The sequence below is a fragment of the Choloepus didactylus genome, chromosome 16, assembly GCF_015220235.1.
Source record: "Choloepus didactylus isolate mChoDid1 chromosome 16, mChoDid1.pri, whole genome shotgun sequence".
NCBI lineage: Eukaryota > Metazoa > Chordata > Mammalia > Pilosa > Megalonychidae > Choloepus > Choloepus didactylus.
Window position 1 is genome coordinate 44,957,965 of NC_051322.1, and position 21,100 is coordinate 44,979,064.

The following is a 21,100-nucleotide window of genomic DNA, read 5'->3' on the forward strand; positions in this document are numbered from 1 at the left end:
TTATCTCTAATTTATCAGATCTACAGCTTCGTGGAGTACACTTTCTCTAACTACCCAGCAGGTGGCGTCCACAAGCCACCTGTTCTCCACAAGCCAGTTCTCCCCTGCTTAGCCTTTTTGGTGAGTGGGGGAGTGAGTCTTGTGGGGTCCAATTGGTGTACCAAGCTTGCGTGTGTAGTTGGTGTTGCCTGCCCTGTATATGGGGCGTGTTTCTGGGCAGTCAGGGAGCTGGGGGTGGCTCTAACAATCAAATCTCCCTGGTGATCCTAGAGTTTTAAAGCTGCTGCAATAGTCTAATCCTTCAGTTCAGTCCTGCCACAGTTTGTCTCTGCCACTGACCCACAAGTCCTTGGTATTGGAGTATGGCTCCTGAGACTTGCAAGTGGGCCCCTCTTCCAGGCTGTGCACCCTGGGTCCTCTGTTGAGGGATGACTGTGCTATGGCACAGGTGAGTGCCGTCCCCCCAGGGCAGTTCTGGGCTGCTGGGCTGTGTAGGGAGGCTCCCAGTCTGCTGAAATGATGGCTGAATGGGGCTTTGTTAATTCACACTGCTCTACCTTCCCAACTCTGGGACAATCAGCTGAGGTTGCAGGGAAGGCTAATGTCCATGCCCAGTTTTGTGGTGTGTGCCTGTTATTTGAAGCACTTCCGTCACACTGGGTTGTCTGGGGAAGTTCTGGGCTATGGGGCTGGCGATGGGCAGGAGTGTTTCCTGTCCACCAGGATGATGGCTGTGAGCGGACACCTCCCTTTTCTTGGGAAGTTGTGGTGTTTAGTGAATGTTCTCAGCCACTGGATTATTGCGTTTTGTCTCAGAGCTCTCCTAGTTCTGCTCTTGACTTGACCTGCCCAAATAGCAAGTCTTTGAAGCTTTCTGTATTGGGCTTCTTAGAGTAATTGTTTTAGAAAAAGAAAAAAGGATTAAAAAAAAAAAAAAAAAAAAAAAAACGAAACAAAAAAAAAACGGGCCCTCCTCAGAGATTTAATGGGTTATTGAAATGCTAAGAGACAAAGCAACCAGGGCCATTAAGGAAAGGTCCACAGGGCAGAGAGATCAGCTTTTCTTCAGGATTTGCATATGCGCCTCAGGGCCCTTCCCCTTTCTATGTTCACCAGAACTCCAAAAATCCTCCGCTTTTATTTTGGAGTTTTTCGTGTTGTTTTTTTTCTATGCCTGTCTCCTCTCTGCTGGGCTGGCTGCTCTCAGATTCTCTGGTGTCTGGTCTCAGTCTATCTATGGTTGGAGTTTGAATCAGTAGAATGAGTTTCCGATAAGGGCTGCCACTGCAGTTCTCCCTTCTCCTTCCCGGAGCTGACAGCCCCTCCTCCCCCGGGACTGAGCCTGGCAGGGAGGGGCGCGGGTCCCCTGGCCGCAAAAACTTACAGATTTTGCTGATCTCAGCAGTTCCACGTTTTCATGAGTGTTGTATGAAGTATGCCCAAAGTCAGATTGCTCTGTGGTGTCCAGTCCACGCAGTTCCTGGCTTTCTACCTACTTTCCTGGAGGAGTAACTAAAACATACAGCTCACCAGTCTGCCATCTTGCCCCGCCTCAGCAGTTGCTTCTTTAGAAGGATAATGTAGAGTGCAGATGATGAGGAACTTTCTATAATTGCAGGCAGTCAGAATAGGCTGGATTGATTTGATTTATTCGAAAAAGTAATTTTTCTATAGCCCAACTTTTAAAAAAATCATGATAATCTTAAGTTTTATAAATTACTTTTTTCTATCATTAAAGTTATTTTTTTTTTTTTTTACATTTTTAAAGTAGACATAAAAAAATCACCCAGTCTCCTTCCCCAACAACTATTATAGTTTGCATTTTCTCCATGCAGGTATAGTTTTTCATAATTGCATTTGGTGGATAACATTGTGAACCGTGCTTTTCACTTGGCATTATTTCATGAACATTTCTTTGTGATGATAGTCATCTCAATTAGACTTTTTAATGGCTGCATTATGTCCCAAGGAATTAGTGCTTTTATTTTACTGACTTTATTGGATATTTAGGTTGCATCTCACACTTCTTACTGTTTTAGGTAAACCTTCAGTAACCCTGCAGTGTTAGACTAGGGTCAACTATTTGAATCTAGATTATCATTAGACAGCTATAACCAGGCACTTGCTTTCTCAGTTGTAAGACAAAGGACATTTCTCTCCCTTCTTTGTAACCACAGACAGAATGCCCAAGTTACCCTTAGAGCCCGAGTGAGAGCCATGCAAGCCTATATCTGGAGAGATGGAGCCATTTACCTTGGCCTCTATGGTTGGGCCCCTCCAGGCCAACCCCAGGACTTGCGATCCTGCCTCGGCGTCAGGCACAGGCTTTCTTTGATGGCAGGTCTCCTCCCTCCGACTTACATGCGCTCTTTTAGTGCTGCAAAGAGAGGACAGCTCTGAATGCTAGGTGTCACCTCCTTTCCTCTCCTTAGGGCGCTCATGTTTTGGGGTGGGACAGTTAATATGGTAAAGTCTCTTGGTGTTAACAGCGGCTTAGTCATATGGAAACTACATCATTTTTTATTTTATTTTATTGCACCCAAGCCTCACACACTTGACCCTCCTTTGGCTGAAGGTCTCTCCCTCTCACCCTGTCTTTAATAGAAACAAGCATCAGCTTGGCTGAAGCTGAGAGGACTGTGGGAGGGCATGTGGTTAGGGATGGGGGAAAGGATGAGAAAAGGGACCTGGTAGTACTTGGAGAGTTGACATCCAAGCTGGGCCGTGGAGGGGAGAAAAGTAGAAAACACGGTGGGATGGGGGAGAGGATGAGTGTGAGGAGAGGAGAAGGCGCTCACTGCAGGGGTTTCTTGCCTGGAGCCAGGCCCATGTTGGAGAGACCCCAGAGAAGAGGTCTGGGAAGGTGTTTGAGGGGAGACCATTCAGAGATCCACTGCAGCAGAGGGAAGGTTCCCCATCTGCCCCACTTTCCTTCCCGTTGCTTGGACCCCATTGCAGGGGGGTGGGGTACGTTGGGGAAATAGTTGTATTTTTTTTTTCCACCACCAAGTTCACTATATTAGTAAATTGAGCTTCTTATCAACTTGAGGGAACCAGTTTTTTCTTTCTCTCTCTCTCTCCAGCACTTGTATCCCTCTTTATTTTTTTCCCTGCAATTTTATGGGGATATATTCAAATATCATACAGTCATCCACAATGTATAATCAATTGTTTACAGTATCATCATTTAGTTGTGCATTCATCACCACTATTAGCACTTACACATATTCATTACTCAAAAAAGAATTGAAACAAAAGAATAATAAAAATGATAAAAGAGAAAGTAAAAATAAAATAAAATACAGCAATAAGGTCAGACAACAACACCACTACCAAGAATTTGGTACCCTTCCTTTACCCCCCACCCTCACAGACATTTAGCTTTGGTATATTGCCTTTGTTACATTTAATAGGATCATATTACAATGGTACTGTTAACCCCAGACTCCAGTTGCATTGATTATGTTTTTCCCCCAATACCATCCCTTTTTCAAAACCTTGCAAGGTTAACATTCATTTGTTCTCCCACATGTAAAAACATTTTTACATTTGTATATTTAGTCACCATCACTGACCACTCTTAAATTTCACTAAGTTACACACTCCCAGTCTTTATCGTCCCTCCCGAGGGAACCAGTTTTGCAGGATAAATTGTTAAAATTCTAGTTGAGAGCCGAGAAGCCTGTTGTTTCAGTTACTCACATAATGTCATTGCAAGTAACCACATGAGAGTAACTGAGAATCTTGACTTTTTCCCCTTCTTTTGAATAAGTAATGGATGCATATGGCACAAAATTTAAACTATACAAAAGACTAAGCAGGAAAGTGTCTCTTCTTATCCTTTCTTCCACCAGTGTCTTGAATAGATAGATTTCTAAAGCTTTTCTGTGCATTATCTATATATAATTTACATTTTTAATTTATATGGTAGATGTTTTACACATTTTTTTTGCACTCAGTATATTTCAGAGAGCTTTCCATTTTAGCATGCATAGAGTTGCCCTCTTCTTTTTAAATGACTGTATTCCACTCATCATTAGTCATTAGGAAAATGTGAATGAAACCCACAATGATATATACTGCACAACCACTAGAATGGTAAAATTGAAAAAGCCTGACAACAGCAAATGTTGATGAGGATGTAGAACCACTGAAACTCTGATACACTACTGATGGGAGTGGGTGCAACCACTTGGGAAAATGATCTGGCATTTCTGATAAAGTTAAACATACACTTACCCTATTGCCCAGTCATTCCACTCCTAGGCATTTACCCAAGAGAAATGAAAACACACATCTGCACAGAGGCTTGTACAGAATGTTCACACAGCTTTATTTATAATAGCTGAAGACTGGACACAACCCAAACGTTCACCAGTAGGAAAATTAATTAACACATTGTGGCACATCCACATAATGGAAAAACCACTTAGCAATACAAAGAAACAAACTACTGATACATGTGACATTATGCTGAGCTAAAGAAGCCAGACACAAGAATACATGCTGTCAGATTTCATTTATATGAATTTCTAGAAAAGGCAAAAGTAATGTGGAAGAAATCAGAACATTGGCTGCCCGTGGAGTGGAGGTTATTGACTAGGGGGCATAGATCTCTCTGTTGATAAGGAAGTAGGTTATGCAAGTGCAAACATTTGCCAGAACTCATGAAACCTACATTTAAGACCAGTGTCTTTCCCTGTATGTAATTTATATCGCCATTTTTTAAAAAGTTTATTGCAGTCTCGGAAGATTGGAAATTGTATTACAAATCAGGAGTGATTTCTTACTTTGGCTTATTTTTTCTGTGTGATTGTTAGCTTACAAGACCTTGTTTTGTTTTGTGTGTGTGTGTGTGTGTGTTTTGTGTTTTTTTGTTTTGTTTTGTTTTTTTGTTTTTTTTGTCTTAAAGCCTATTAATCAGCTTGTTCAGGACTCTCTCTGGCTGCTGACCCATGGCAATCCAGCCTCCTCTATTTTCCTTCCTCAGAGTGCCACATCCTGCCCTGCGGCTTAAGGATATTGGTTCCAGCCTCAGTTCTCTGGCCCACTAGACCCTTAAAAGGGCTGAACCTTTTTCATCTTAATATGTCAGGACACAGTTTGACAAGATCAGGAGTAGGGGCTGTGTGGTATCATGGAGACAGTTGGGGGTTGGGAATTGACATGACCTGGGTTTGAAACCAAAGATCGATCATGTTGCCTTGAATCTGTCCCCGTGAGCCCTAGCTTTCTGTTCTGTAAAGAATTAAATGAACCAGCTTGGGCAAGATGCCTATCCCTGTGCTTAGCCCCCAGGGGAGCCGGGCAACATGGTGGCCATGGTTCCTGGCTCTCTCTCTCATAGCTTTGGCACAGCAGGTGCTGCACTAGTCTAGTGTTCTCGTCTCTGGTGCCCAGCACCTGCTGGGACTCTGGTTGAGCCCTCCTCCCCTGCATGTCCCTGTGGTGTCATCTTCTGTCTTGTTGAGAGCAGAGTCAGGGAACTCAACTAAAAGAAACTGACCTCAAGCTCCTCCTATTATGTTTCAAGGGTATCAGCATGGAAGCCATGAATGAGAATAAAACGGTGTCCTCAGATTTTAGCACAGGACGTGTAGAAAGAGCTGCCAAACCCTTGCCTTTTAAGGATCCCAACTTTGTGGTAAGCATCTAAGTTATTTTAGAAATTAAAAAACCAAACAAGGGCACCTTAGCTTCTGATCTTGCTGGGCCCGAGCCAAGGTGGCCCTGGGGCCTCCTCTGCCCCAACCTTCTGCCCCGTGGGCTGATCTTGGACACATCCCCTGGGCCATGGAACACTCGGAGTTCACTGCTGCCTGTCCATTGGCTGCACAGCTTCTGGTGGATCTCAGAGGCTTGCCCTGGTACTGTATTCCTGCTGTGGTTTGTTTCTTGCACCCTCTGATGCTTCTTGTATCGGGACCAAATGTAACCTTGGCTTCAGTCACAGGGTTTGTAATGGTTTCCACAGGCTTTTACCAAGAGCACCAGGCCTCTTCATGCTCATGTTTAATCAGGATGACTCAAATTTTGAAAATCTTAGCAAACTTTGGCAAGCTTCAGCAGCTTTAAGAATGATGTATATAGAAGAAAATATCAAGATTCTGATTGTTTTATTCCTTTGAAACAGATTGTCAGTGACTATGTCATGAAATATTTTTCTAAGTGTGGGTGAGCTAGAGATTTCAAAACAAACACACTTATACTTTATCTAGAAAAGTGGGAGAGATAGGAGAGTAGCAACGGGGAAAATGGTTGATTTAATAAAAATCTTCAAGGGAGCAAGTTGGAAAAAGGAAATATACGCACTAAATGATGTATTAGACTTCCCTCTGGAAGGGGACGTCTTTCTCGTCTCTGTCGTTCCCCGTACAGAGTGGATGGCTTGTGCTGGTGAATGATTCAATTATTTTTAAAAGCGTATGTTTAATAAAGGTTCAGAACTATCTTGTTTGCTCCAGCATCTGATTGTAGTATCATCCATATGATGGACAGCAGAAGCCCAGGAATCCTGCTCTTAGCAGTTTTGGGGAGCTTGGTGGGAAGAGGTGGCTGTGTTTTCCCCAAATAATATGTGCATTTAGGGACCCACCCCAGGTTTGGGGAGGAATGGTGGGAGAGGCCACTGCAGCAGGGAGGAGAGGGGGCAGGAGAAGAAGGGCCCTTCCCATTGATCCCCCAGTGTGTCAGTTCCCAAGGATTTTGTTGCCTGTCATGGAATTTGTTAAAGGATACCATTTTGAGAGTGAGCCATTTCCATATGACATTCCCTTTCCCTTCTCATTGGTATTATATACATTTTAGATGAGACTTGAAATAATTAAAGAATGAGTGCTCCTCATTGGTTTAAGTAAATCTAAGCTATTGTGCTTATAAAATAGAAATAGGGTCTCTTCTGTTCATTCTTGAAGAATATAATACATTACAGCAATTCAGATTATACCATTAAAAGGTTATTTTTCATTATAGGTTTTGAAACACACGAATTACTAGGACCTACAACAGATTTTGGCATTTTTCACATTATTTTGTCACCTTCATGAGACAAAAAAGAAAAAAAAAGGTACCAGAAGGCTTGCCATGCCACCATAGAGGCTTAGTTGGCTTTTCCAGGATCACCAGTAATTTACAAGGAGAGAACTTGCTCCCATGGGGGAGTTTAGATATGTGGTGATAAGTTTAAACCTAACTTTGTAGTAAATTTATTTTAGTGATGGGAAATTCATGAGTGAATTCCACAAAGTTAGATCCAACAAAAGATTTGATTTGTTATGTGCCTGTGAAAAAGTTGCCTTTTATTTCTACTCACTCCATCACCAACTCAAGGATTTGACAGTCTAGAGCTTTGCTTTTTATAATTAAGACTGAAGTGTAAAAAAGAAGTCTTAGGGGTACAAATGATTGCTGACAGAATTATGATTAAGCATAATTGTCAAATTCTCAATTGGCAGTCTCCACTGATTTTTGTTTTCCTAACCCATGCTTTTAATTTGAGCACTCTGGCCATGGTGGCGCTGTAGCTGGCAAGAAGAACAGAACCTGGAAGAACCTGAAGCAGATTCTCGCTTCTGAAAGGACATTGCCGTGGCAACTGAATGATCCTAACTGTAAGCTGTTTGGAACCTTCCATGTGTTTGCAATGTTCAGACTAGGAACTTGTTTTATATAACAAGCCCACATTGTTCCACTGTGTTTGCATTATGGTAGGAAAACTATTTTTACCTTGAGAATTTTATGGTGGCATCAGTCTGGGGATTTTATGTGTCTGTTTCCTTATAACTGTATCTGAGCTGAACCTCTTTGTGTTGTCATGGATGTGTGGTTTTTTTGTCATTGTTAGCATTTCACTCTGGAAAAATAGGGCCTGATATGATAATATTGGTGTTTCTATTAGACGAACTTCTTATTCAGAAGTCTCCTCTTTAAATTTGTTTCCAAGAACAGGGTAGCCCAAATATAATGCCAGATTTAGGAGGGTTTTAGCAGCCACCTGAAAGGTCAGCTGTTCTGCACTCTAGGAGCCAGTATTTTTCGGGGCAAACGCTTTATGTTGCAGTGTGGCTAGAGCTCTGTAAAACACTGTTAAATGTTCTGTCCACCTTCACCTGGAAGTTCAGGTTCAAGGTTCCCTCCACCTCCTGTCCCACTCACGTCTTTCATGGGATGACTCAAGCGGGTGACAAGTGAGTGAGTCAGTTGTCTGGGTGTGGACTTGTAGGGGTCCTATGTTCAGGTCCCATTAGCGGGCTGTGTGGCATCTCATCACCATTTCCCCGGGTAGCCTGAGATGTGAAAGGGCTGGTGGGTAGATGGGCTTTCCGATGGTTCTGCTGGCGTGGAGGGTCTCTGGGGACAGGGCAGGGCTAGATATGGGGCCACACAATGACACACTGCTTAGTGTTGAGGCACCTCCCTAGCTTTGGTTAGTCCCTGGAGGAGGCTGTGAGTACTTAATCACAATGTAGAAATTTCGATAGTAGTATTAAATAACACTTTAGAAAAAAGGGAATAAAGGATTTGAATGTTTTGAAGTCAGTTATTTTTTTTTTCTTTTTACAGACTTCAGTATTGATGCTCCTCCATCGTTTAAACCAGCCAAGAAATATTCTGATGTTTCAGGTCTTCTTGTGAGTGTAATTCCACCTCTGTTATCTTATAATAGTCAATTGAAAGGAAGACGTAGCAATGTCTGCTTAGATAGTGTTGAATATTGACTGTGGTTGTCCTGCCCGGAGCCCGTGCACTTTGAATGGGCGGTGTGCTTTGAGGGGGCTTCGATGTTTTTATTTTATAAAGTTAGCCTAGAGGGAGAGAAGTCAGCTCCAGAGAGCAGGAGGCCTGAGGTTCACTCCTTTTCTTCCGCCTGTTAACTGTGCAGTACAACATGGAAGAAGCAACTTTTTTTTACTGCAACTTTTTTTACTGCTCAAGTTTGAAAAAGTGTCCAACATTTTAGATGATGATTGTACTTTTTGCAAAACCATTTAAACTCTTCTAAACAAGCAGTAGGGTAAAGGTAATGATTTTTGAACTTATTTTTAAGCATTAGAACCCCTTTTCATATGAAATCTTTTACAAATTCCAAATAGATAAAAAGGCCTGGAGCCTGCCCACCCACTTGGGCTGCTGTGTGGGTCTGGTCCTCTGTCCTTTTCCCCCTCCCTCCACCCCAGGGACCCCTGAAGCGCCTCCAGGGAATAGTTTGAAAACCACCAGCGTAGCTGGAAGAGTGGGCACTAGGCAAGTCGCTGAACCTCAGAGATCCTTATTTCTTGATTTGCAGACTGTAGATGTAGTATGGAACCTGGAAACATGATTTCAGCTCATCTTCTTAATCTTTTTTCATCTCTAGTAAATTTAGAAGATGGGCTTTTGCTCGTAATTATAATGAGCACTTCGCTTTTTAAACTTGTATGCACATCATTCAAACGCTTTTACATTTTTGTGAAAATGTGTGACTCCAACTTCTGTAGCAAACTGACCAGATGAATTATATAAATTTTATGTTGGAAAGTTTTTGAGTTTTTATATTTTTAAAAATATGTTAGTTATACTGTCTGAGTTAGTCATATGTTTTGATTTTTCCTTCAGAGAGCACATACTCCTTGGATTGTGTCACAAACTTTTGAACACAGAACATTTAAATATAATAATACTAAAAAAACGATAGGGAGACTACTCCCTAAAAACCCTATATAAAATGGTGGGGTGGGTGAGTGTGTAGTAGGTTCTTCTGCCTCGATTCAGGGCATGTGTTCCCTCTAAAGTTTCCCTCAGGGGACTTCAGCAAAGTGTTAGAGTCTAGAAGGCTTTCTCTTGCAGGCTACTTTACGGCATCTCTTCACCTGATGTGTGTGTCACATACGGTGTTTCCTGTGGTAAAATCCCAGGCCATCCTGCCTCCTGGAACGTGTGCTTTGGGTAGGGGATGAGTGTAGCTGATGTGGGACAGGGGGGTTGTTGGTGAAATTAAAATTGTCAATCAATTTATTTTAAAAGAGAGAGTGTGTCCTGGATTACCCAGGTGTGCCCAGTGTCATCACAAGTGTCCTTAAAGGTGGATGAGGAAGATGTGATAGCAGAAGAAAGGCACAGAGAGGTGCCGTGTTGCTGGCTTTGAAGATGGAGGAAGGGAGTCACGAGTCAAGGAATCTGGGTAGCCCTAGAAACTGGAAAAGGACAGGAGGCAGGTTTTTCCCTTGAGCATCCAGAAAGGAATGAAGCCCTGCCGACCCCTTGAGTTTAGCCTATTGAGACCCACGTTGGGTCTCTGAGCTAATAAATTTCTGCTGTTTAAGCTGCTAAGTTTGTGGCAATTTGTTACAGCAGCAATAGAAAACTAACTCAGGCCTCACATATGGTCTCGCTTAGTGAATGAGCCATCTGTACTTGAGAATAATGTGTATTCTGCTCTTACTGAGTGCAGTATCTTATAAATATCAATTAGGTCAAGTTGTTTTTTGGTGTTTGTACAGGCTCTCTAAATCCTTACTGATTTTCTGCCTACTTGTTCTATTAATTACTGAGAGGAGTACTGAAGTCTTCAGTTAAAATAGATTAGTCTCCTTCCTTTCATATCTATCAGTTTTTGCCTCATGTATTTGAAAGCTCTGTTGTCAGGATTGTTATGTCTTTTTAGAGAACTGGCTCCTTTGTCGTTATGTAATATCCTTCTTTATCCTTGATAATATTCATTGTCCTGAAGTCTGCTTTGGTCTGGAATTAATATAGCTACTCCAGCTTTCTTTTGGTTTATGCCTGCATTGTATATCTTTTTCTATCCTTTTATTTTTAATTTATCTATGTCTTTATATTTAAAGTGGGTTTCTTATGGAAAGCACATAGTTGGGTCTTGCTTTTTATTCATTCTAACAATCAGACTTTTAACTGGTACCTTTAGGTTATTCACATATAAAGTGATCATTGATATAGTTGGATTTAAATCTACCACCTAACTAGCAATTTTCATTTGTTCTTTTGTTTTTTGTTTCTTCATCTTTTTCTGCCTTCTTTGGATTTACTTTAGCATTTTTAAGTAGACTTAATTTTTTTTTAGAATAGGTTTAGATTTACAGAAAAAATTGTGAGATAGTAAAGAGTTCTCATATACCCTGCACCTAGTTTCTCCTATTATTAACATCTTACATTAGTGTGGTCTGTTTATTACCATTTTCAGATTTTTCTTAGTTTTTACCTAATGTCCTTTTTCCATTCATTAGTCCATCCAGGATACTTCATTACATTTAGTTGTGCTTAGGCTCCTCGTAGATGTGGCAATTTCTCAGCTTTCCCTGTTTTTGATAATCTTCATGGTTTTGAGGGGTACTGGTCAGGTATTTGTAGGATGCCCCACTACTGGAATTTGTCTGATGTGTTTCTTATGATAAGATGGGTTAATTGAGCATTTTAAATTGTTGCATTTATTTCCTCTATTATCTATATTTCTTTTTAAAATAAAGTCTATTGGTTGCTCTGGTGTTTATAATATACATTTTTTAAATAATATGAATATATTTTGAAATAATATTATATGGCTTTATGTATAGTGTAAGGATTTTTTTTCTTTATTAAAGAAGTTGTGGTTTTAAAGTACAATCATGCATAAAATACAGGATTTCCATATACCACCCCACCAACAACAACCTGCATCATGGAACATTTGTTACAGTTGATAATAGCACATTTGTATAATTACACCATTAACTAAAGTCTTTGGTTTAATTTACACTGTTTGTGTAGTATAGTTGCATGGATTTAAAAAAAATTTTTTTATTCTCTTACCATATATACAATCTAACATTTCCCCTTTTCATCATATACAACATTTCTCCTTTTCATCTTATACAGATATATATTTCAGTGCTGTTAATTACATTCACAATGTTGAGCTACAATCACCACCATCCATTACCAAAACACTTCCATTATTCCGAATAGGAACCCTATACATTTTAAGCCTTAACTTCCTATTCCTTATCCCCACTCCATCCCCTGGTAACCTATATTCTAGATTCTGACTCTGTGAGTTTGCTTATCTAATTGTTTCAAATCAGTGAAATCATATAATATTTGTCCTTTTTTGTCTGCTTATTTCACTCACTGTGATATCTTCCAGTTTCTTCCATGTTGTTGCCTATACTGGGACTTCATTCCTTTTTATGGCTGCATAATATTCCATTGTATGTATATGCCACATTTTATTTATCCATTTTTAGGTTGATGGCCCTTTGGATTGCTCTAATCTTTTGGTGATTGTGAATAATGTCACTATAAACATTGGTATGCAAATATCTGTTCAAGTCTCTGCTATCAATTCTTTTAGATATACACCTAGTAGTGGCATTGCTGGGTCATATGGTAATTCTATACTTAACTTTCTGAGAAATTGCCAAACTATCTTCCATAGTGGTTGCACCATTTTACATTGCCACCAGCAATGAGTTAGTGTTCCTTTTTCTCCACATCTTCTCCAGCACTTATTTTTCCATTTTTTAAATAGCAGCCATTCTAATGGATATGAAATGTTATCTCATTGTGGTTTTTATTTGCCTTTCCCTAATGACTAATGATGTCACACATCTTTTCATTTGCTTTCTGGCCATTTGTGTATCTTCTTTGGAGACATGTCTGTTAAGTTTTTTGCCCATTTTTAAATTGGGTTATTTGTCTTTTTGTTGTTAAGTTGAAGGATTTCTTTATATATCCTGGATATTAATCCTTTATTGGATAATGGTTTCCAAATATTTTCTCCTATTGTGTAGGTTGTCATTTTATTTTCAAGAGAAAGTCCTTGAAGATGAATGCAGTGTATAGGGCTTTCCCTGTCTTCCTGGGCCTCTATCTTGTCCTGGGCTTTTGCTTGTTATTTGTTTTGGAGTTCCCCTGTTTACAGATATTTGTCTGTCCCCTTTGTTTCCCAGGAGACAGAACAGATCTGTTTCCCAGGAGACAGACCTACCTCTCCCGGGTGTGTGAAGCCAGCAGGCAGACTGTCTGCCTCTATAATTTCTTACACTCCTTTCTTTGTTTCTAGCTGCTTTTGCCTGGAGGGCAAATTCTGGAAGGGGGGGTCACCTTGGAGAGGACTTTGCTAAGTCAGTCTTTCCCAGCCCAAACAGGGTCAGGGACCCACAAAGAGGGCACAGACCGGGTCCAAAGTTCTCCAACAGCTTCCCCAAACTGAGCTTTCCTGGCCTGCCCAGCAAATGCAGCCCTTCAGCTAACTGTTCCCCACAACCCTGAGGGAGCCCTACATCTTTAAATCTCCACCGCCTCTGCCCAGGTCAGGGTATTGTTGAAACAATAGCTTCTGCTGCCTTTGTCCACGGTGGGGATACAACAATAGCTGCTCTCAGAGCCAGGCCCCTGCAATCTGAACTCATTAATCAAAAGTGGGGATTAGTGATCAGCTGTGCCCACCCCTGCTCTTGGGGAAGAGGAGTTTTATGTCCCTTTCTGTCATGAGTGAGCTAGCCAAGGACTGGACCCCAAGGTGACCTGCTGTGAGAACGGGGGATAGGTGATGGTAGCTGCTGCATGGAGAGAGCAATCTACTGTTCTTTATCATAGCTTATCAGCCTCTTCCTTCTGCTGTTCCCTGGATACTGTACAGTGTTCTTCTGGCCTCCAGAGTTTCAAAAGAGTTATTTCAGATGGTTCCTGCCTGTTTGCTTTGTTGGAAGGACTGAGTCCTGGAGCTCCCTACTCTACCATCTTCCCCAGAAGTCCTCCTAGAGTAAGGATCTTACAATAGCAATGCCACTCTCCCATTTTTTGTGCTGTTTGTGTTGTCATATAGTTTAATTTTACATGTGCTATAAATGCACAATACATTGCTACTGTCTTTGCTTTAGTCAGTAGACTTAGAGAAGTAAAAATAAATGAATTTTCTTTTGACATTACTCATGTCCAGCGCTTTTCATTTATTTTTCTGCAAGATGAACTTCTTTCAACATTTCTTATAGACTAGGTCTGTTGGCAATGAATTCCTTCACTTTTTGTTTAGCCAAGAAGCCTTTATTTCTACTTCACTTTTGAATATTTTCAATGGGTGTAGAAATCTGGGCTGACAGTTTTTTCTTTTTTCACTTTAAAGATGTCACTGTGCTGTCTTGCTTGCATGGTTTTCAATGAGAAGTCTGATGTGATTCTTACCTATTTTTCTCTCTATGTAATGTTTCTTTTTTTCTCTGTCTGCCTTGATGATTTTCTTTTGTCTTTTGTTTTCAACAGTTTGAATATGATACACCTGGGTATTTGTATTAGTGTCTTGTGGTTGATTACCACAAACTGGGTGGCTTAAAACAACAGCAGTTTATTCTCTCAGTTCTGGAAGTCAGAAGTCCAAAATCAGTTTCACTGAGCCAAAATCAAAGAGTTGGCAGGGCCACACTCCCTCTGGAAGCTCTAGGGGAGAAAATCCATTCCTTGCCTCTTCCAGATTTGCTTACTGCCAGCATTCCTTCCCTCGTGTCTGCCTCACTCCAATCTCTGCCTCTCATTGCCTCTTCTTCTCCTCTGTGGACTCTCCCTTTGACTTCTTCTTATAAGGCTACACGTGATTGCACCCAGCTAATCCAGGATAATCTCTAAATCCTTAATTTAATCACATCTGCAAAGTCACTTTTTTTTTTTTTTTTTTTTTTTTTTTTTTTGCCAAATAAGGTAACATTCACATGTTCTAAGAATTAGAATGTAGATATCTTTTGGGGCACCATTATTCAACCTACCATAGTATGGTTTTTCTGGCATTTATCCTGCTTACTGTTATCTGAACTTCTCGGATCTGTGGTTTGGTGTTTGTCATAAATTTGGAAAATTCTTGACTCTTGTTTCTTTAAATATTTCTTTTGACCTCTCTGCCTCTCTTCTTCTGGGATTCCAATTACATGTATGGTAAACTATTTGATATTGTCCCACAACTCTGGGATACTTTGTTCTGTTTTGTTTTGTTTTTTTTCTTTCATCTCTTTGTAGTTCAGTTTGGGTAATTCCTATTAACTTGTGTTCAAGTTCTTTCCTTGCCTGTACTGAGTCTACTGAGCAGCCTGTCAGGAACAGTCTCCATTTCTGTTAGTATGTTTTTGATTTCCAGCATTTCCATTTGATTCTTATATTTCCATCTCTGATGAGATAATCTTTCTGGACTTGCATGTTGCTTATCCTTTATCTCCTTTAATATATTAATTGTAGTAATTTTAAATCTCCTGATAGTTTCAACACCTATGCCACATCTGGGTCATGTTCTGGTGATATCTTTGCTTTTAAAACTTTTTTTTCTTACCATTTTGTATACGTCATAATTTTTTTATGATAGCTGAACATGTTCAAGACAGTAGATGCTAAAATAAATATTTTTTGTTTGGTGATAAGCATAACTTTCTGGTAGACCTTTAGTGTTGGGATATGTGATAATCTAATCAGGAGTTGAGCTACTTTTGAAGTTTATTGTTGTTGTGTGCACTACAGGCTTCAAATACCTCTAGTGATACCTTGTGCTTAGGGTCTGAACGAATTTGCCAGAGAGTTTTCTCGATGTCTGCTCCCAGCTTGGCTTCGGGTCTGTCCATTTCACTTGGGTCTTTACTTTGCCTTGCTCCCCAGAGAGAATCTGTCTCTTTGCAGCTCTTTCAGCTATATTCTAATTTTATTTTTACTCAATGCTTGTTAGTGTAGTGGGGAGGGGAGGATGTCCTCTGATGTTTTGATTAAGCCTCAGTCATAGGCAGGCACTCTGAAACTCAGTTTTGCCCCTTCTCCAGATCTAGTTTTGGAGAACATGTTTTCCTGCCCCTCTCCCAGAGCTGAAACTTTTTTTTTTTTCCTGTTCCTTTCCCCCAGCTGCAATGGATTTCCACCACTGCTCTCAGGCTACAGTTTTTGCCATCCTTTTCCTGCAGGTTAAGACTTTCGTTCTCTAGGATAGATAGGCCAGATGGATCTAGGCAGAGTTTCATCAGCGGTTGCAGTTCCCTTTCTCCAGCAAGCTCATAAGAAAGCTTTCTCCGCAGCCTTCCTTATCTTCTTTGTGAGCTTCTGGTGGAGGTTGTTGAGGAAAGAGAATGTGAACCCCTATAATGTGCACCCTTATAGTCTTCAGCTCCCAGGGGCTCCACACTCTCTTTAGCCCATACTCACCCTTTAGTGATTTGTTAAAAACTTCTATATAAATCTTATCAGCTTATATGGTGTTTTATTATTTTTGTCTTAAAAACTCAGTTGTCTTTCAAGAAAATTATGAGGAAAAAAAACATCTTTTATACTTACCCACTTATTTACCATTTTTGGTATATTTTTTATTCCTACTTGTTGATTTGAGTTTCAAGCTGGTATTACTCCCATTTCATGTGAAAAACATCGTTTTGTATTTCTTATAGTACAGGTCTGCTATTGGCCTTCATTTATTTTAAAATGTCTTTTTTTTTTAACACTTCTTTTAAGCATATTTTCACTAGATAAAAAATTCCAGGTTTCCATTTTCCTTTCAGCACTTTAAAACATCATTTCATTGTTTCTAGCCTCCATTGTTTCTGAAGAGAACTCAACCATTATAGTTTCCCTGAATTTAATGTGTCTTTTTTCTCTAGCTCCTTTTAAGATTTTCTCTATCTTTGATTTTTAGCAGTTTGATTGTAATGTGCTTAGATACAGTTCCCTTTGTATTTATCCTGCTTAAAGTTTGCTGAGTTTCTTGGATCTCTATGTCAATTTAGGGAACTTTTCAGCCATTATTTCTTCAAACCAGTTTTCCAACGCCATACTTAACTCTAGTCCATTCTGGGACTCCAGTTATATATGTTGGACCTTTTTATATTGTCCCACAGGTTCCTGAGGCTCTGTTCATTTTTAGTTGCTCTTTTAAAAATATGTTCTTCAGATTAGATAATATTTATTGGTCTGTGTAAAGTTCACTGACTTTTTTCTATCATTTCCAATATTCTATTTAGCCCATTTAGTGAATTTTTCATTTTAGTTATTTTAATTTTTATTTCTAGAATTTCCATTTGGTACTTTTTTATAGGTTCATGTCTCTTCTGAAACTCCCTGTTTAGTAATTAAGTTCATAATTTTCTTTTAGTCCTTGAACATGTTTTTAATAGCTGCTTTAAAGTGCTTATCTACTGTTTAGAACATCTGGATCATCTGGGGTCTAGTTTCTATTGACTTTTTCTTGACTATGGGTCACATTTTCATGTTTCTTTGCATATCTACTAGTTTTTTTTTTTTATTGTATACAAGACTTTGTGGATGATACATTATACAACCTCTGGATTCTGTTATATTCCTCTGAAGAGAATTGAAATTTTTTTTTCTTGTAGGTAACTCAGTTACTGGCCAGTAACTTGCATGTGTATAGGGTTTGGTTTACACTTTGTTAGGACAGATCTGTGGAGAGCTTAAGTAGTTCCCCAAACCCCTTTAACTTGGTCAGACTTAATTTCCAAACTCTTTAGCCTCTGCCAATCTTACTGAGGTTTGGTGTTAGGCTTTATCTTGGTGGGTCTAGAATAGGCCTTACTCTAGGGACATGGTCTTTACTCCTAAGCTGTGGCCTTTCTGGTGTATCATCTGGATGCTTAGGGCATTATTGAGATCACTGTACTCTGGCTGGGCTGCAACTATAATGTCTCCCAGCAAGGCTTGACCTCTAGTGTCTCCTTCCTCTCTTAACCCTAAAGTGGCCATTCTTTGGTAAGCCTTGTTAGTCTCTTCTTACCTACCCTAGTTCATGGTCATGGACTTGTGGGAAATCCCAAACAGACTTTTACCCTCCCTTCTGGTGCCCTGCATGCAAATGTCAGCCACTTCAGTAGCCACTAACTTTGATCATTATATCCTCAGTTCACTGGGTCAACTGTGCTCTGTTTGAGCTCCAGCTCCCTGCACTATGGTGAGGAAATTGTCATAGGCAGAAAGTTAGGGTGATCATGGGGCACACCTTATAAGTTTACCTTTTCTCAGTTGTTGCAATATCGTGCTGCCTTTGGTCTATTTCCTGAAAATAGCTGCCGCATATATTTAGTCCATTTTAATAGTTATTTATGATAGGAAGAGCTAGTCTGGTAGCAGGTATTCTGTTAGAGCCCAAAGTGAAATCTCTCCCTGTGCCATCTTGTGCTGAGCTTGTGGAAGCCATGGTTTATGGCTGGACTTGGAGGGTGGTATTAAATCTCAGCTTTATCCTCACTGTCATGAGGCAGCTCACCTGCTGGTACAGTGGTTCTCACATGTTAGTAGGCATGAGAATCATTTTGAGCAGCATTGTTCCAGGACTTCTTTATATCATTGGCAAAAGACTTGTTACATCATACATAACCTAAAACATCTTGCCCTACTATACATAAGAATTAAGAAATTCTGAATATGTGGAGAACTGTCCCATATCAATAAAGAGATAATCTTGTAGAAAAATTGGCAGAAAGGATAGGAATAGGCAATTATAGGAGAAGAAATACAGATGACCAATAATTAGATATTCAACTCCAGTGGTAATTAGGAAAAAGAAGTTAAAGAGACCAAGAGTCCTCTTTTTACTCATCAAATGAGGAAGAAATCACAATACTTGATTACATGTATTGTCATCAGGATAGGGAAATGAATATCCTCCTACATTCTGATGTGAGGTGGGAAGGTACATTGGTATAGCTTCTTTGGAGGTTACTTTGGCAATATCTATTGAAACAAAAAATGCACAAGTCTTTGAACCAGCAATTCTCCTAGGCAGCACCCTAGAGAAACAATATGCACAAGGAATCACATGCTTGTGAGAGACTGTTTGTATTAGCAAAATGTTGAACACAACACAACATGGAGGTCCATCAACAGAGGTATTTTCATACTATTCTATAAGCTAGATGTATACCTATCAACATGGATAAACTTCCAAGACATTTTTGACTGAATAACAGCATTTTGCAAAGTAGTATATGCAACATTTTACTTTCATTAAAATCAACACACACATACAATTGGGTAGTTTCTCTGGGGTGTGTATACTGTGTGTAAAGATATAGTTAGGAACAAGTTTGGAAGGGTGACCACTTTCCTCAGGGGAAGGCAAAGGAATTCTGGGTGGTAGATTTTCTTTCTTTCTTCCTTCCTTCCTTCCTTTTCTTTACTTTTTTAGTTTTTTAAAAGAAGAATATGCTCACCTATTACTTGTATAATTTAAAGTTATGTAATTAAAAAATAAAGCCCAGCTTATGTTTATACTGACGCACCCATTCTCAGCAAGCCCTGTGCTTGGGTGTAGCAGGAAAGTGTACAGGATCACACCTGTGTTTAGCCTTGTTACAAAGCTATGGGAAGTACTGCAGCTCTGGGTGAAATGGGCGGCAGTGAACATGGTCTTCTGGTTAGTCCAGAAAGCCACGGGGGACCTATGTAAGGCTGGTTGCTTTGCATATGTGGGGAACTCTTGCTGATTGCCTTCTGGTCCTTTGTTTCATTCAGACTTAAGAGGGAATCCAGAGGAGGCTGTGGCCTTGAAGCTCGTTACTGCTTTCCCTCTGGCTATTACTTGGCATCTTCCCTTCTGTGCAAAAGTGGATGCTGGCTCTTGGGCTGGGTCTGTTCAAGTTTGTGTTGGTGACTTTTCTGTTGGTGCCACAAGGCCTTCGTATTTGCCTTATTCATCGGCAGTTTTCCTGCTAGTGAGGTCTGAATTTGGGTGGGCCGGCTCAGCAGTGTGGTGGTAGGAGGAAGGCAACCCTGGAAATGGAGTCAGGCTGAGGCTGGTTCATAAACAGAAGACAGATGATCAAAGCCAGACACACATGCCTGCAGCCTGCTCAGAACTTAGGGGCAGCGTCTCGCTGCCAGTTAGTTGATAACTGCCTCATGGCCAGGTACCCTCAAAATGGACTTGTCACTGTTCTCTAATTAAGTCCTCCCTTACATGAGTGTCATCAAAGGAAATGCTGTAGTACAGAAAGGCAATATCTAGACTAAGGCAAAAGATCAAAGTTTTATTTATATAGAACTTTAATTTTTATTCTTAGCTTTTTAGGAATAATCCCATATTCCTGACATACAGAAGTTAAATACCTTTGGGAGATCCCCACTGGCAGAAGTGAAGACATTACAGAATGAGAAGCCCCAAACTAAGTTCCCCTTAGCTTGCTGCTGCTTTACTGAGTCTCCCCTCTCTTATTAAATCCCAGAATTGTTGTAAGTCTAGGTTCACACATCGGAGCAGGCAATCCACACATGAGTAATTGGATATTATCTGTCTAGACTTTATGGAATCTTTCAGTATTTTTAAATGGGCTCAGAATGACTCACTCTCATGTTTTCTGTCAAAAGATCTGTAGAAGCCATGTGCTTTGAGGTATATAGTAAGGGGAAAACAGAGGCCAAAAGAGAATTTCCATTATGTTCCCAATCATTTGTTCATTTCTCATTCACTGTACACAGACTGAAGGCCCACTGTACACCCTGCCTTGTACTACGTGCCACATTTAATGAGAAGCAAGCCAGGGGGTTCCTGCTCATGGAGCTTCACTGCTGGGACCTTAGTCAGAGAGTCATGTAGGTAATTAACTGAGAAGTGAAAGGGATAGATGCATGGTGATGTGAGAGTAGAACTGGGGAAGGGACCTGCCTTCCTCTGGGGGTTCATGTAAGGCTTCCCTGAGGATATGACTTTTAGGCTGAGACCTGAAGGATGAGCAGTGATTACTGGACAAAGTGGGGCAGGGATGGAGCCCCTCCAGAAGGAAAGGCAAATGGGGCATGGCAGGAGGGAGGGCTTAAGAGGCTGGGGTGGTTGAAAACACAGTGGGGGTGTGGGGCTCAGGAAGAGGCTTGGAAGGGAGAAAAGCCCAGGCCTTCTTGCAGGGTGTGATGAGCCACTCTGAGGACTTGGGCCTTTGTCCTGAGGGCAGAGGGGAGCCATTGAGAGGTTTTCCACTGAGGAATGACATGATTCTAATTGTGAGTTGTAAAGAGGACTGTGGCTGCAGTTGGAGGACAATGATCCCTGGGCATGGAAGGAGGGGTATAGCTGGGCACCCTGCAGTGTGGCCCAGGGTGCTGTGGAAGTGGTATGGGGTGAGAAGTGGAAGGGCTGGAGAGCAGGTAGACTGCAACGGGGCAA

General features: G+C 40.7%; 2 protein-coding genes across 9 annotated transcripts in view; one reads left to right on the top strand and one right to left on the bottom strand.

The window, feature by feature from the left end:
* LOC119511523 (zinc finger protein 271) overlaps positions 1 to 21,100 on the bottom strand; it is a 309,072-nt gene that overhangs the window by 51,046 nt on the left and 236,926 nt on the right. For 5 of the 6 annotated variants that reach the window (XR_005212193.1, XR_005212194.1, XR_005212192.1 and 2 more), the window contains one exon: positions 2,254 to 2,377. The exons of the other annotated variant lie outside the window; for it this stretch is intronic. The gene's annotated coding sequence lies outside the window, so the exon portion shown is untranslated. The remainder of the gene's footprint in view (positions 1 to 2,253; positions 2,378 to 21,100) is intronic. 6 annotated transcript variants of the gene reach the window in all.
* INO80C (INO80 complex subunit C) overlaps positions 1 to 21,100 on the top strand; it is a 30,472-nt gene that overhangs the window by 8,548 nt on the left and 824 nt on the right. Inside the window, exons 2-5 of one of the 3 annotated variants that reach the window (XR_005212199.1) lie at positions 5,534 to 5,644; positions 7,499 to 7,610; positions 8,563 to 8,630; positions 20,419 to 20,536. Coding sequence is in view for 1 of the 3 variants with exons in the window: in XM_037806008.1 (XP_037661936.1) it covers positions 5,534 to 5,644; positions 7,499 to 7,610; positions 8,563 to 8,630 (291 nt within the window). In the remaining 2 variants the exon portion in view is untranslated. The remainder of the gene's footprint in view (positions 1 to 5,533; positions 5,645 to 7,498; positions 7,611 to 8,562; positions 8,631 to 20,418; positions 20,537 to 21,100) is intronic. The other 2 variants (XR_005212198.1, XM_037806008.1) reach the window with 2 other exon arrangements.